The following is a 13,198-nucleotide window of genomic DNA, read 5'->3' as shown; positions in this document are numbered from 1 at the left end:
CAACATGGCACATGTATACATATGTAACAAACCTGCACGTTATGCACATGTACCCTAGAACTTAAAGTATAATAATAAAAATAAATGAATAAATAAATAAAATAAAGACTCTGGGCATGATGGTTATTTAGCTAAGCCAATGGAATGAAAACTGAAGAACACCTCAAAGGTTGGCAGAAGAGTGAAAGGAGAACAGAGCAGACCATGGGAGACAGAAAAAGCAGCTGGCCCCAAAACATCAGTGCTTGTGCTAACGATAAACCCTCTTTATCACCAAGCTGGTCTGAGCACCTTACAATTCCTCTGCTACTGCACTGCCTTGTGTTTGTCTGTCCCCCTTATGTCATTTAATTTTTATCATATTGTTCATGTCACCACGACAATGACCTTTGAAAATGGAGGTCATGTGTTTACCTTCTTTGTATTCATCACAGCCATATAAGTCCTTAACACATACTGGGTTAGTGGGTGGGTGGGTGGGTGGATGGAAGGATGGATGGATGGAAGGATGGATCGATGGATGGATGGATGGATGGATGGATGGATGGATGGATGGATGGACAGACAGATGGACAAAAAAGGTGATTCTGAAGAATTTAAGTGGGAACTGAAAATAATATTCAAACTACTTTAAATTCACAGTGTGCTTCCTAATCTACATTGCCATCATTCTCCACATGCTCCAGTAACATCAACTTCTCCCAAATCCCCGGACACATAAGGTTCTCTTCCATTTCCCTACTCCAACACCAATTTTTCCCTATCTTCTAAGTTTCACAAATGCCTTTCTCTTTCCACTTTCTCTACAAGCTCAGATATAAAGAATCCCACTGCCCCTAGAACTCATCACACCCTGCTCTAGGCTTCCATTTATAACAGTGGTTATTATTACACTGTTATAAATAAGAAAATAAGCAAAGACCACACTGCAAATTGTCCATGACTTTAATGGTCATGCGTTACATTGTTCTCTAAAAGTATGAACCCCTTTCATAATATGGCCTCCAGTGTTCTTTAAAAACCACATCATACATTCAATAGAGCTTCTGCTACATTAAAAAGGGTAATATTGGTAAACACATCATACAAACACCCATAAAGATGCAGGGTAGCCATGAAGCAAACGGTGAGAGTCCACTGTGCCTCCAGCACTCTTCTCATTCATACAGGTCAATTCACACACGAGTCCCACCTACTCAAGGCTCAGCAACAATGCTTAGAATAAGCTATAATTTCATGCATTTCATATTACATATCTTCCCCTTTAGATACAGAAAAAATTTATTATATATTATATGTTTATATGTCACATAAATATATTATAGAAAAATATAAAGGTTTACATGTTATATACTAAATGACCAATTTATATCACATAAAACAGTTAAGTCTCACTGCTTTTTAAAAGTGTTTATGTCTCATTGTATTTGTGTCTCATTCATTTCAATGAATGCCCTTAATTTAGATTTATATGCCATTTAATGCCCTCCATTTAGATTTCAGAGCTATACAAGTCGGCAGCAAATAAAGGCAATAGGTGTAGAAGCTAGGGAGAAAGGATTGGGGATCAGAGGTTGGTGTGGTTATTTAAATCACTGTTTCTTAAAACAAAGATAAAAGTAGGTTAGTCTAACCATTCATTAGGAGTCATTATTCTAAGGCATAAAATTTGCCAAATAATAGCTCTGTATTCATTACTTACTTTTAAAACAATGCATGAAACAAATAAGTAAACACTGTGTACTAAAATGTCAAAATGTTTTAACTTTTACACATTATATCATAGAAAAAGACAACAGTGATGAAAATTCTAATATGTTAGAATGAAGGCTAAATAAACCCTTGATAAACATCATAAGTTAAAAATAAACCGCTTAAATTGTCTAAATGTTCACCTTAATTTTTTTCTCTTCATTGTATAAACGACTTTGGAGATATTTCCCCACCTGACCTAATTAAATCACTTTAACATTCCCCCAAAAAATATATTTATACTCACATTCACTTGAACTTGAATAGACCAGTCGCCAAGTATTGGATGGGAAGATAGCTGAAAAGTTTTGGAAATGACTCCAAGATCACTTTGTTGTGACAGCCACTGTTGGATCAAATTTGATTTGGGGTCCTAAAATGAAAACCAGACATGTAACTATGTAGAGGCTGCCCATGTGCATGTGTATCTTATCAGGTTAGGAATGATGCCTTGCCGCATTCCCACCCAGATCCAGAACTTTACTCCAAAATATGACACAAGGATAGTTTTCGGAAAATGTAGGCTTTATATTACTAAAGAAGACAAATCAAAGTTTATTCTTTTCTCATATTTCTCCTGAGTTCATCTTGATTCTGCTCCACCTTTTAATTCCTGGCACCCTGTTTCCTTCTACGTGAAACACTACAACACGCACATCACCAAACCCCTGGTGGCGGCGGTGGTGGTAGTAGTGTTAAAAGAAAATCTAACTGTAGAGATAACAGGCCCTATTTATTAAAGGCCCAATATGTGTCAGGCACTCTGCCTTATCTCTAATCATTACAATTCTCCTTTAGGACAGGGTTATCCTCACTTTATAGTTGAGAAAACTGATGCCTGGAGAGGGGGTATGCATTCAAGCGACTGGTATGACTCAATATTACAGCACCAGTGCATGATGAAATTCAGAATCCAAACTCATGTCTGCCTTTTAACTCAACAAAAGCATATTGGAGAGATGTTTTAATCAAGGATATACACGGAAAACACTTCACTCTTCCTATAACCTCCCAAACAACAATCCTTCATGCAACATTCATCCAAGCCATTCCAGCAGTCATCCTAGATTCCTCTCTCATATTTCCAGACATTTTAACTTTGTTAGATTAATATATCCCTAATTTGTCTCCTTCTTTCCATCCTCACATCCAGCCACCATGTCCTATTTTCTAGCTAATGCAACTAATCTTCCCCCTCTAGTCTTGCCCTCTCCAATACATCTTCCCCACTGCCAATAATGTGATCCATCTGAAACACAAATCTGGGAATGAGTTACAGTGGTTAAAATACTTGGCATAGTCCCTGGTATATAAAAAGCAGTGACTATACACTTTTTATAGTCCCTGATTATAGTATATGATTATTATATTAGACCACTAGGTACCCATGGCTTTTATTTGCCTACAGGAAGTCTACACTCCTTTGCATAGTTTACAAGGCCCTTACTAATATGACTCCATCTACATTTCTAGGCTCATCTTCCTCTAAACGTACAGATTTGTTTGCAGTTTATTCCCAAAAGCCCATGCATGCAGGTCTCTGCAACTGCTGCTTGGAAATCCCTCCCTTCCTTGTCCACTGGTGAAATCAGTTTCAGCTTCTTGCCTCCTATACATGCCTCCAATAGGCAGAGGTGACTGCTTCCTGGAAAGTCCCTAGTGTATCTGGAGTTTCTCTCTCTTGAGTACATATTTTTGTTAAAGGCAGTAAAATATGTTTCTTTTACATATTTTATTTTGCCAAAAATTTATATTTTATTATTCCCAACTAGACTGTGACTGAGAGCAGCGGTTGAATATTTTCCCTTAGTCTTATTCTCTAAACTTTGACTAGAAGTAGTGAGTGGGACCAGTTATTGGAAACCAGAAGAAAGCTCTCTCCCAGAATGGAGATATGACAGGGGTAAGTACAATGCTGAGAACTGTGTGGAAAGCAGTCTAATAAGCCAGAAACCAATTGTGAAAACCAGAGACCAAAAGCAAGTCAAGAACAAGCAGGTCGCTGTATCCTTGGCAAACTCCTGGGCCAGGCATTGTAATCAGCAGTTGGTCCTACTGTGCCTGCCACGGCATGATGCATGGGAAGGCTATGAAGTTCAAAGGCTCAGGAACAAAGGAAGAAATACAAATAGCCAATAAATATATGCTGCCTACTAATTAAGGAAATACAAACGAAAACAATATAATATTATGTTTCTTCTGTCAGACTGACACAGATAAAAATAATAACAACAATAATTCTTGGTGTTACCTGAAGTGTAGGAAAACGGAAAGTCCATATTTGACTGAAACATTATGGTAGTGAGGGCATACATTTCTCCTGGACAATGACGTCTGAACTGACCTCATGGATGACTTTGCACCTGGGGGATCTGGAGTGTTGGGGGTGAATGAGATAATTCCTCTGCTTTCCCACGCCTGTCTTGGACCTAGGTCTAACTCTCACCAATAAGGCAGAGGGGGAGAATGCAGAAACACCAGAAGTCTACAAGGCACATCAGGATTTGAACTAGCCAAACACGGTGGTGTCACAGCTGAGCCCAGCATTTACATGTGGTCATCTGCTGCTACAACACAGCCACATACAGTATGAGCGATGCCCCCGTCACAGCCAGAAAAGCTTCAGGCCAGAGATCCTGGAATAGTGGCCCCACATGCCCTTCGAGTCACCTTTAGATGGCTCTGGATCTCTGTCAGATGCCTCAACACAGCACACGGTACCTGATTGTCTCAAGCAGTAAGCTCCCGGGCTGGAGAATATGTCCGTGAGTACTATTTCTGGATTATGTGTGAAGGACATGTCTGTCCAGCATGTAGAATTAGAGAATTCAAATCACTCAAATAAGGTAGCCTCCTCACCTGGCCAGGGGTCAGATTCTGAGTTGGCCACCACTGCTCCAAAACAGTGTGTCAGGGCACAGTCACAGGATATACCCCCAAGCCAATAACACCTGTTCCCCTACAAGATCATTCACCCGTACCAACAGCTTCTGAACGGAGAGGTCAGAGCAGAAACCAGCCATGCCAGCCGCCACCGCAGTGTGAGAGGCACTCATTTCCATTGTGTCAGGCCAAATTGGCGAGAGGAGGCCAGAAGCGTGGGAGACAGAGGTTATGTTTTTTCTACTGCCGAAAGGCCTCAAAGCCCCTTTCCCTCCTAAGAAGACCAGTTATCCAGGCATGCAAAATGAGTAATATCCAAAGATGGCCCGCGGTCCCCAAGAACAACGCTGAACACCCTGAATGTGCTGTAACAGTCAGTATCTTAGCTACATCCTGCAGCCATTCCTGGCTGGGCAAGATGGGCCCCAAGTTAACTCTCAAGTGCACTTCTCCACATCAGCCTGCAGGTGGTGCTGCGCCAAGGAGTACAACTGTCTCAGTCAGGGGCTCCAGTTAGGCTAAGTCCCAATTTTTTCTGAAAAGTTTTGCCAAGACACCCATTGTCTGTTTTCAGCTGAAAGAGTTCACATCAGTGCTCCCACCTGGCCTCTGCAAGTTACAAGGAGGAAGGCAGCTAGACCTGAGTCCACCTTGAGTATCACCTCCCAGGTACAGAGACAGGAGCATGGCCACCCCTCACTCACAGTTCCAAAACACTTTGGGTTCCAGGTAGAATTTTAGTTTATACTCCCCTCCCCTGGCCAAGAGGGTCCTATCAGTACCAGAGCTAACAAGAGGAATGTCTCTCTGAGCCCTTTTCAGAAAGCCAAATGTGGTCTGCTAAGTCCCAAACTGCACAGAAGAGCCCAAAGAATCTGCAAATCAAATGTTCAAAGGAAGATACCAGCGCAAAGAGGCAGAACTATGAAAATGCACAGACTATCCAGAACCAGCAGGGTTAGTTCTGGGTTAGTGTCTAGAACAGCTAATTTATGCAGTGCTTTTATTTGCCTGCAATAGAAGGAAGCATTGAATGTAAACACCCACAGACAGCCAGACATTTATTAAACCATCTATTGTACACATACTTTCTGGCATACAGTAAGCTCTCCATATATGTGGATAAATGATGAAGGATGGTATGAATGGAGCCAGTTCAACTCTGCTCAGAGGGTGACATGAATTTAGAAATGCTATTCACTCTGTCAACCTGCCTTATAAACATTCCATTACATAGCAAAGGCAAACTCTGAAATAATGCTAGTTCAATTCAAGAAATATGCATTGAGCACCATGGCAACCAATGTGGTACTGGCTACAAACATCTTGGCTCAAAGTTAAATGTATATATGTTTATTTGATTGGGTTTTGTTGTTTTAATTTATAACAACAAATAAACTAAGAATAGGAAGATACCAAACTAAAAGGCCTACTTTACCTTCCACACTATGTTATTCATTAGAATATTTGGAGTTACCAATGTCCTGAGACTACAGAGGTTCCCAGGACCAAAGACTTTTCAGTTTTAAAATCAGGGGCATCCCAGGCAAACTGGGATGTTAGTCACCCTATTTCCAAGCAACGATCAAATGTCCAGTGTTCTTCTCTGTTTAAATATAGAAAAGCAGGCCCAGCTGGATCTCAGTTGTCTTCAACTTGATTCTCACAGGAAAGCACTCAGTGTGCTAACCACAGTGCCTCCAAATCATCAGAGTATTAAGCAGCAGAGACAAAATTACTACCTTTCAAAAGGGGTTCCTAAAATAATAATAATGGTTAACGTTTAGTGAGCATGTACTATGTGCCAGACACAGTTCTAAATGGTTTACTTGAATTATCCCACTTAATCTTCATAAAAACTTGTGAGGTTTTACTATTATTACATATTTTCTAGATAAGGAAACTGAGGTTCTAGAAGGTTAATAAATTTACCCAGGATCACACAGCTAGCATCTAGCATCTATTCTTCTTAGAGCTGACAGTGATCCTTTTAAGATGTTAAGTTAGATTACATCAAGTCTGTCCTCAGAATTCTCCAGTGAATTCTCACTTCACTTAGCATAAGTTTCAAAGTCCTTATTATGGCCAATAAGGCCCTGCATGAGCCCCACCCTAACCCACCTACTTGTATATGACCTCATCTCCTAGCACCTGTCCCCTCACTCCCGGGGCTCCAGCACACTGCCAGCTTGTTGTTCCTCCAATGCACCAAACAAGCTCCCCCTCAAGGCGTTTCCATGTGCTTCCCCCTCTGTATGGGCTTATTTTGTTTTTACTGCCTTTGGCTCTCTGCTCAAATCAGTCTTCCCAGACAACCCTAGAGAAAGCAACAAACATGCTGGGCACGGTGGCTCACACCAGTAATCCCAACACTTTGGGAGGCCGAGGTGGGTGGATCACCTGAGGTCAGGATTTCGAGACCAGCTTGATCGACATGGTGAAAACCTGTCTCTACTAAAAATACAAAATTAGCCGGGCATGGTGGCACGCACCTGTAATCCCAGCTACTTGGGAGGCTGAGGCAGGAGAATCACTTGAACCCAGGAGGTGGAGGTTGCAGTGAGCCAAGATTGTGCCATTGCACTCCAGCCTGGGCAACAAGACTGAAACTCCATCTCAAAAAAAAAAAAAAGAAAGTAGCAAACACAAACTCTCTTTTTCTCTCTCATACACCCACACAAATACATATATATATCTGTCCCTTTATAAATATATATTTGTATGTTTATTATGTCTGTCTCCTACTACCCAACTGAAAAATAAACTTAGTGTCAGCAGGGACTTAATCTCTTCTGTTCACTGCCCTATCGCTGCGCCTGGAACGCAGAAGTTTAATAAATGTTTGACAACTGTATAAATCAATGAAGACACTAGGCCTGGAACTCAAGCAGGTCGACTCTAGAGGCTGAGCTCTTAACCCAGTGCTGCATGCACCACCTCCCTTCCTATTAGAGGAGTTCCATGTTGGGAGGGAAGCTTATCTTAGGTGAATTCTAAGATATTCCAGTGTCAATAACACAAGCAGAACTTCCCAGAGGGGTTTAGTAAGATGGCTACAATTCCTTGCTTCATTTCTGTCTGGCACTTACCTTAATGAGAATGTTTAAAGAGGTTTTGTAAGGCTTGAAATCTGAGAAGAGTGTAACAATGCGAAACTTCACTTCTTGCTTTGGCTTGTATAAGGCCTTGTCTGTTTGAATGAAGACAGATATTCTCTTGGTCTCAAATGATAAGCGTGTACTATTAGAGAATAAAATCTCATCCTGGGTACGTCCGGTTACACGTAGCTCATAAATCTCATCTGCACTGTTCAGAGGGAGCTGGGGGGAAAAAGAGATCACACATCAAGGTCTCATTATTTTACCTCAAAAATGTTTTAATTACAAGTTAGAATAAAAAACGTAAATACACAGTATTATCAAAAGTAACTGCGATGTTGAAATTTTGCCCCTCCCAGGCATCAGAGTTAAATAATTTGTTTTCCCTCTTTTAACATCCTGCAGTTTGCTCTCCAATTACATCACAGGGCTCCTGGAATGGGGGACACATAACCCAGTGCTCTCCCTCTGCAGGAGTCACCTTGCCATTTCCTATTCCAAGTGCAAATTCATCCTCCCTAACAGTTATCGCAGGTCAGAATATCTAACATCCTTCAACCTTCTTTCCCACGATCACCCTATTTGAGGTAGTCAACTGATGAAAGGCTCTTTTGCACAAAATTTGTTTTCTTGCTATATTCTCTCAACCTGTTTTCTGAGATGCATTCTCCTAACGCATCTTGCGCCTATGTGTCATAGTCTTGGGAGGGATGATGATGCTGCTACTTCTACTACTACTATGAATAACAGAAATCCTTCCCGGGCACAGTAACTCACACCTGTAATCCCAGCACTCTGGGAGACCAAGGCAGGCAGATCACCTGAGGTCAGGAGCTCGAGACCAGCCTGGCCAACATGGCGAAACCCCATCTCTACTAAAAATACAAAAATTACCCAGGTGTGGTGGCACACGCCTGAAGTCCCAGCTACTCTGGGAGGCTGAGGTAGGAGAATCGCTTGAACACAGAGGTTGCAGTGAGCCGAGATCGTGCCACTGCACTCCAAGCTGGGCAACAGAGTGAGAATTTGTCTCAAAATAATAATAATAATAATAATAACAACAACAACAATAATAACAACAGAAATCCTACCTTCTAGCATTAGCAGACCAAAGTCATACTAAGCAGTTTACCTGCACTATGTCATTTTAATTCACGACAATCCCTCAGGTGGATATTCTTATTAAAATCATTTCAGACACACACACTACACACACACACACACACACACGCACGCACACACCTTGATGTGGTAATTTTAAAATATGTCCAAAAATTATCTGACTTTCCTCCCTTCAAAAGGCGAAGCCTAATTCCCCAGACTTAGCGATTTGCTTCTAAATCCTAGAATTAGGCTATGTCAGAAAAAGAATACCTTCTGCCCTGTTGTCTCTCTTTCTCGCTTGGATCACTCACTCCGGGGAAGCCAAAGTGGTGTGGTAAGGACACTAGAGAAGCCTGTGGAGAGGTCCACATTGGGAGGAACCAGGGCCTCCCACCAACCACCACCAACCACGTGTCAGCCTAGTGAATGAGCTGCCTCACAGAATGTCTCAGCCCTGGGGAAGCCTTCAGATGACTGCAGCCCTGGCTGATATCTTGATTGCAACCTCGTGAGACTCCAAATCAGAAATGCCCAACCATATTGCTCCCAATTCTTCACCCACAAAGACTGTGAGAAGTAATAAAAGTATAACTTATTGTTGTTCGACACAAAGTTTTAGGGTTGCTTAGCAATAGATAACTAGCATGTTTGACTTTTAGTTGATTTTCATATTAAAACTGAGGTCCTGAAACTATATCCTGACTCATTTTTGCAAATAAGTTTTGTCTACAGATAACTCAAAGGGGATTTTCCAATAATAGCAGACATCAGAATGCTATCAATGTGGTTAAGAATATGAAGAAAGTGCAAGAAACCACTGTCAACAATAAAATGGTCAGCAGGAAGTATTTAGGGAGAAGAGTACTGATGTCTGCAATTTACTTGGAAATACATTTAAAAATAAGATGAATTAGTAAATGGATAGAAAGATGGGTAGATGGATAGATGGATAGATGTATGATAGAGCAAATATAGTAAAATGTTAACAGTAGACCCTAAGTGGCAAATATAGGAGTGTTCATTATGAAATGTTTTCTATATTTGAAAAGTTAATAATAAAATGTTAGGAAAAACAATCAGTATGTTACCTTCAAATGACTTCTCGTGTCAATTTTTGCTTTTCTTCAATAAAGAAGTTTTTTGTTTTGCTTTGTTTTGTTTTGAGACGAAGTCTTGCTCTGTTGCCCAGACTGGAGTGCAGTGGCTCAATCTCAATCCCACCTCCTAGGTTCAAGCGATTCTCCTGTCTCAGCATCCCAAGTAGCTGGGACTATAGGTGTGCACCACCACGCCTGGCTAATTTTTGTATTTTTAGTAGAGACGAGGTTTCACCATGTTGGCCAGGCTGGTCTCGAACTCCTGACCTCAAGTGATCCACCCGCCTTGGCCTCCCAAAATGATGGGATTATTTATACATGTAAGCCACCACACCCAGCTTAAAGAAGTATTTATTGAGCACCCTTTGTGTACCAGGTTATCCTGGGTATGTGGGATACAACAGGAACCAAAGACCTGTTCCCTGGTAGAGCAGAGAGTCTAGCCTGGAACTTGCAAGCTTAAATTCTACTTTCTCAAGTGATACTTCAGTCCTCAGACTCTTTGAATCAGATTTTCTAATATTATAAACAAGAAAATATATATATAATATTCTGTTTATAAGCATATTATATTCTGTTTCCTGGCACAGGAAACAGAATATAATATGCTTATAAATGGCATCGACTTCTAAATATTTCATGTTTAAAAATATATTTGATGGGATTGCTCTTCATGATTTAAGTTTATCATTTTTAGTGGCACAGAGGTCCCAGGACAGATGCTAGATTGAAGACTGATGTCAAATTAATGACACAGAGGCCTAGAGCTAAAGAAGCCTATTAACCGTAAGCAGCCTAAACGGTCAAAGAATTAAAATAAACACAAATGTGCCCAAAAACATTTTATTCTACCTCCTAGTCCACCCTCCTTCAGGGAGCTGACACTGACTCAGGGGAAACATTACTGACTATCTTGCTGCTCTTTTGGGTTACCTTAACTAATTTGCTTTTTTAACTTTTCCCTGTTAAACACCCCACCTTGCCATATATAAAATTTAGGTAATTTTGGATCCTCAAAGACTCAGTGTTAATCCCAGGGAGGCCACCCAGAGATGACAATATTGGGCCTTGGTGAATCATTAGACCTGGGTGCCTGTACGAAGCACGGGTCATCACGCAAGACACCACATGTCTTGGGGTGTCACCACGCTCTCTGGGTGGTGCTCCAGAGTCTTGCGGTGTCAATGCAGACCTCAGTGCTCCATTGTTAACAATGGGAGCACATAATGAGACTGGAGAAAAGATTATTGACTTCAAGCAATTTTTATGAAAGTTTCTCTCTCTGTGCCTGATCTGGAGTGGGTTATAACCTGCCCAGAGTAGAGTGGACACCATGAGGTAATAGAAGCTCCTGCATCTTTACTGGTAAATTGCCTTCTGCCTTCTTGGGGCCACAGTTATTGAAAAGGGTTCCCAAAATTGGTGGGGGTGGGGGAGGGAAAGCTGTTCCTTGATAAGTGACTTCCACAGCTCTTACACAGAGTCAATTATTTACCCACAGAGATTTTGGACTCCTTGACCAGAGGGCACAGGGCTGGAGGAAGGTGCAGTTCCCACAGTGAGAGGCTGTCTGAAAGCAGGACAAGAGTCTGGGAACTGACAATATCCCAAAGCTTTGACCAACAGAATATCAATCAGCCTCTGGATTGGGTGTGTTGATTCTTACTTATGCACGTCTATTTTGTGTATACATAAATGCAAACTCTCTGAGGAGATGATAACTCTCTGCCTAGGATACATAAGGTAAGCATGCTCAAAAACATTCTTGCTAGACAATAAATAAGGATTACTTATTCTAATCTGGGCTGTCTAAAGCCATTTCACCTTATCTGAAGGATTCATTGCTATAAGGAAACTGAGACAACACAATAGTATTTATCCTCATATACTTCAGGAATAATGCCAGTTACTAAACATAATGGAGACAATTTTTCAAAATAAAATTGAGAAATCTAAGATGATAGTTTCCATTAAAAATATATTAGTAATTATACTTACACAATAAAAACATTTCTAATCAAATAAAACTACTCCCTCATTTGACAAAGAGAACAAAATAAGTTTTTCTGCCATATTGTGTACAAAACAATAATATTTATACTAAGTCTCAATTTATGTTTTTTATTTACTTCATATTGAGGGTTATTTTAGTGTCTTGAAGTACAATGAGTAAATCAGAAATAAAAAACACATTTGTGTTAATACACTCTTGAAATATTTATATTTTACACTAAAAAGCCATAAAGACCTTAAAAATAATTTAAAATATTACATTTACAAATGTCAGAATGCAAGTGCACTTAAAAGGTGGTTCTATTCACAGGTATGTTCTCACTGGGAAAAAACAAAATTTGGTTCTGCTTTAATTGAAAACTCATTGAAATGCAGAGCCTTCTTTTTTTGTCAAGTATTTCAAATTTGTCCATACACTTTATTTCTAAGTTTTTCAAACCATGCTTTACTAAAAAGAGATACACTCCAAAATATAATCTCTAGTAAAGCTTTCAATAAATAATAGCTATATTTATATACAATTGAAATGGCATAATATTAGAGACAAATACTGGATGTGAGAGTTAGTACTTCATATACTTAAGACTTAAAAGAAGTACAGTAGGCTGGGCGCAGTGGCTCACACCTGTAATCCCAGCACTTTGGGAGGCTGAGGCAGGCGGATCACCTGAGGTCAGGAGTTCAAGACCAGCCTGACCAACATGGCGAAACTCTGTCTCTACTAAAAATACAAAAAAAATTAGCTGGGTATGGTGGTGCATGCCTGTAATCCCAGCTACCCAGGAGGTTGAGGCAGGACAATCTTGAACCCGGGAAACAGAGGTTGCGATGAGTCGTGATCACACCACTGTGCTCCAGCCTGGGCAACAAGAGAGAAACTCCGTCTCAAAAACAAAAAAAAAAAGAAGCGTAGTTGCCGAATTTCTAGTTAATAGTAGCTCAGACACGTACAGTTTATACTAGTATCACTGAAAGAAACTCTCATGATCTTGCCCCACCTTCTCCTTTCAGCCTTTCTACACTTCTGGTATGTGAAACTGCAAAATCCTTTGAGGAAACCAGACAATTATTGTACTTTAGGCTGTGATTCCTGAGCTTAAACCCCACCCTCCTTATGCTATAGGACAAATATATGACACAGGATTTATTTTCTTCTTACCACTGGAATACCCTTTCAACAAAGTTCTGCACACAGGCCCTGGGGCCAGTATCTAATGTTTTAGGTTATTTTAATGCAATCTAATGTTTTAT

At 40.4% G+C, this 13,198-nt stretch overlaps 1 protein-coding gene across 1 annotated transcript in view; it reads right to left on the bottom strand.

The window, feature by feature from the left end:
- The window catches only part of CD109 (CD109 molecule), a 149,351-nt gene that overhangs the window by 104,707 nt on the left and 31,446 nt on the right, over nt 1–13,198 (bottom strand). Inside the window, exons 4-5 of the mRNA XM_011987122.1 lie at nt 7,725–7,955; nt 2,000–2,125 (exon numbers count right to left, since the gene is read on the bottom strand). Coding sequence (XP_011842512.1) covers nt 2,000–2,125; nt 7,725–7,955 — 357 coding nt within the window. The remainder of the gene's footprint in view (nt 1–1,999; nt 2,126–7,724; nt 7,956–13,198) is intronic.

Source organism: Mandrillus leucophaeus, unplaced genomic scaffold (assembly GCF_000951045.1).
Source record: "Mandrillus leucophaeus isolate KB7577 unplaced genomic scaffold, Mleu.le_1.0 Scaffold300, whole genome shotgun sequence".
NCBI lineage: Eukaryota > Metazoa > Chordata > Mammalia > Primates > Cercopithecidae > Mandrillus > Mandrillus leucophaeus.
The sequence above is the reverse complement of the archived record's forward strand: the minus strand, read 5'-3'. Positions and strand labels throughout refer to the sequence as shown.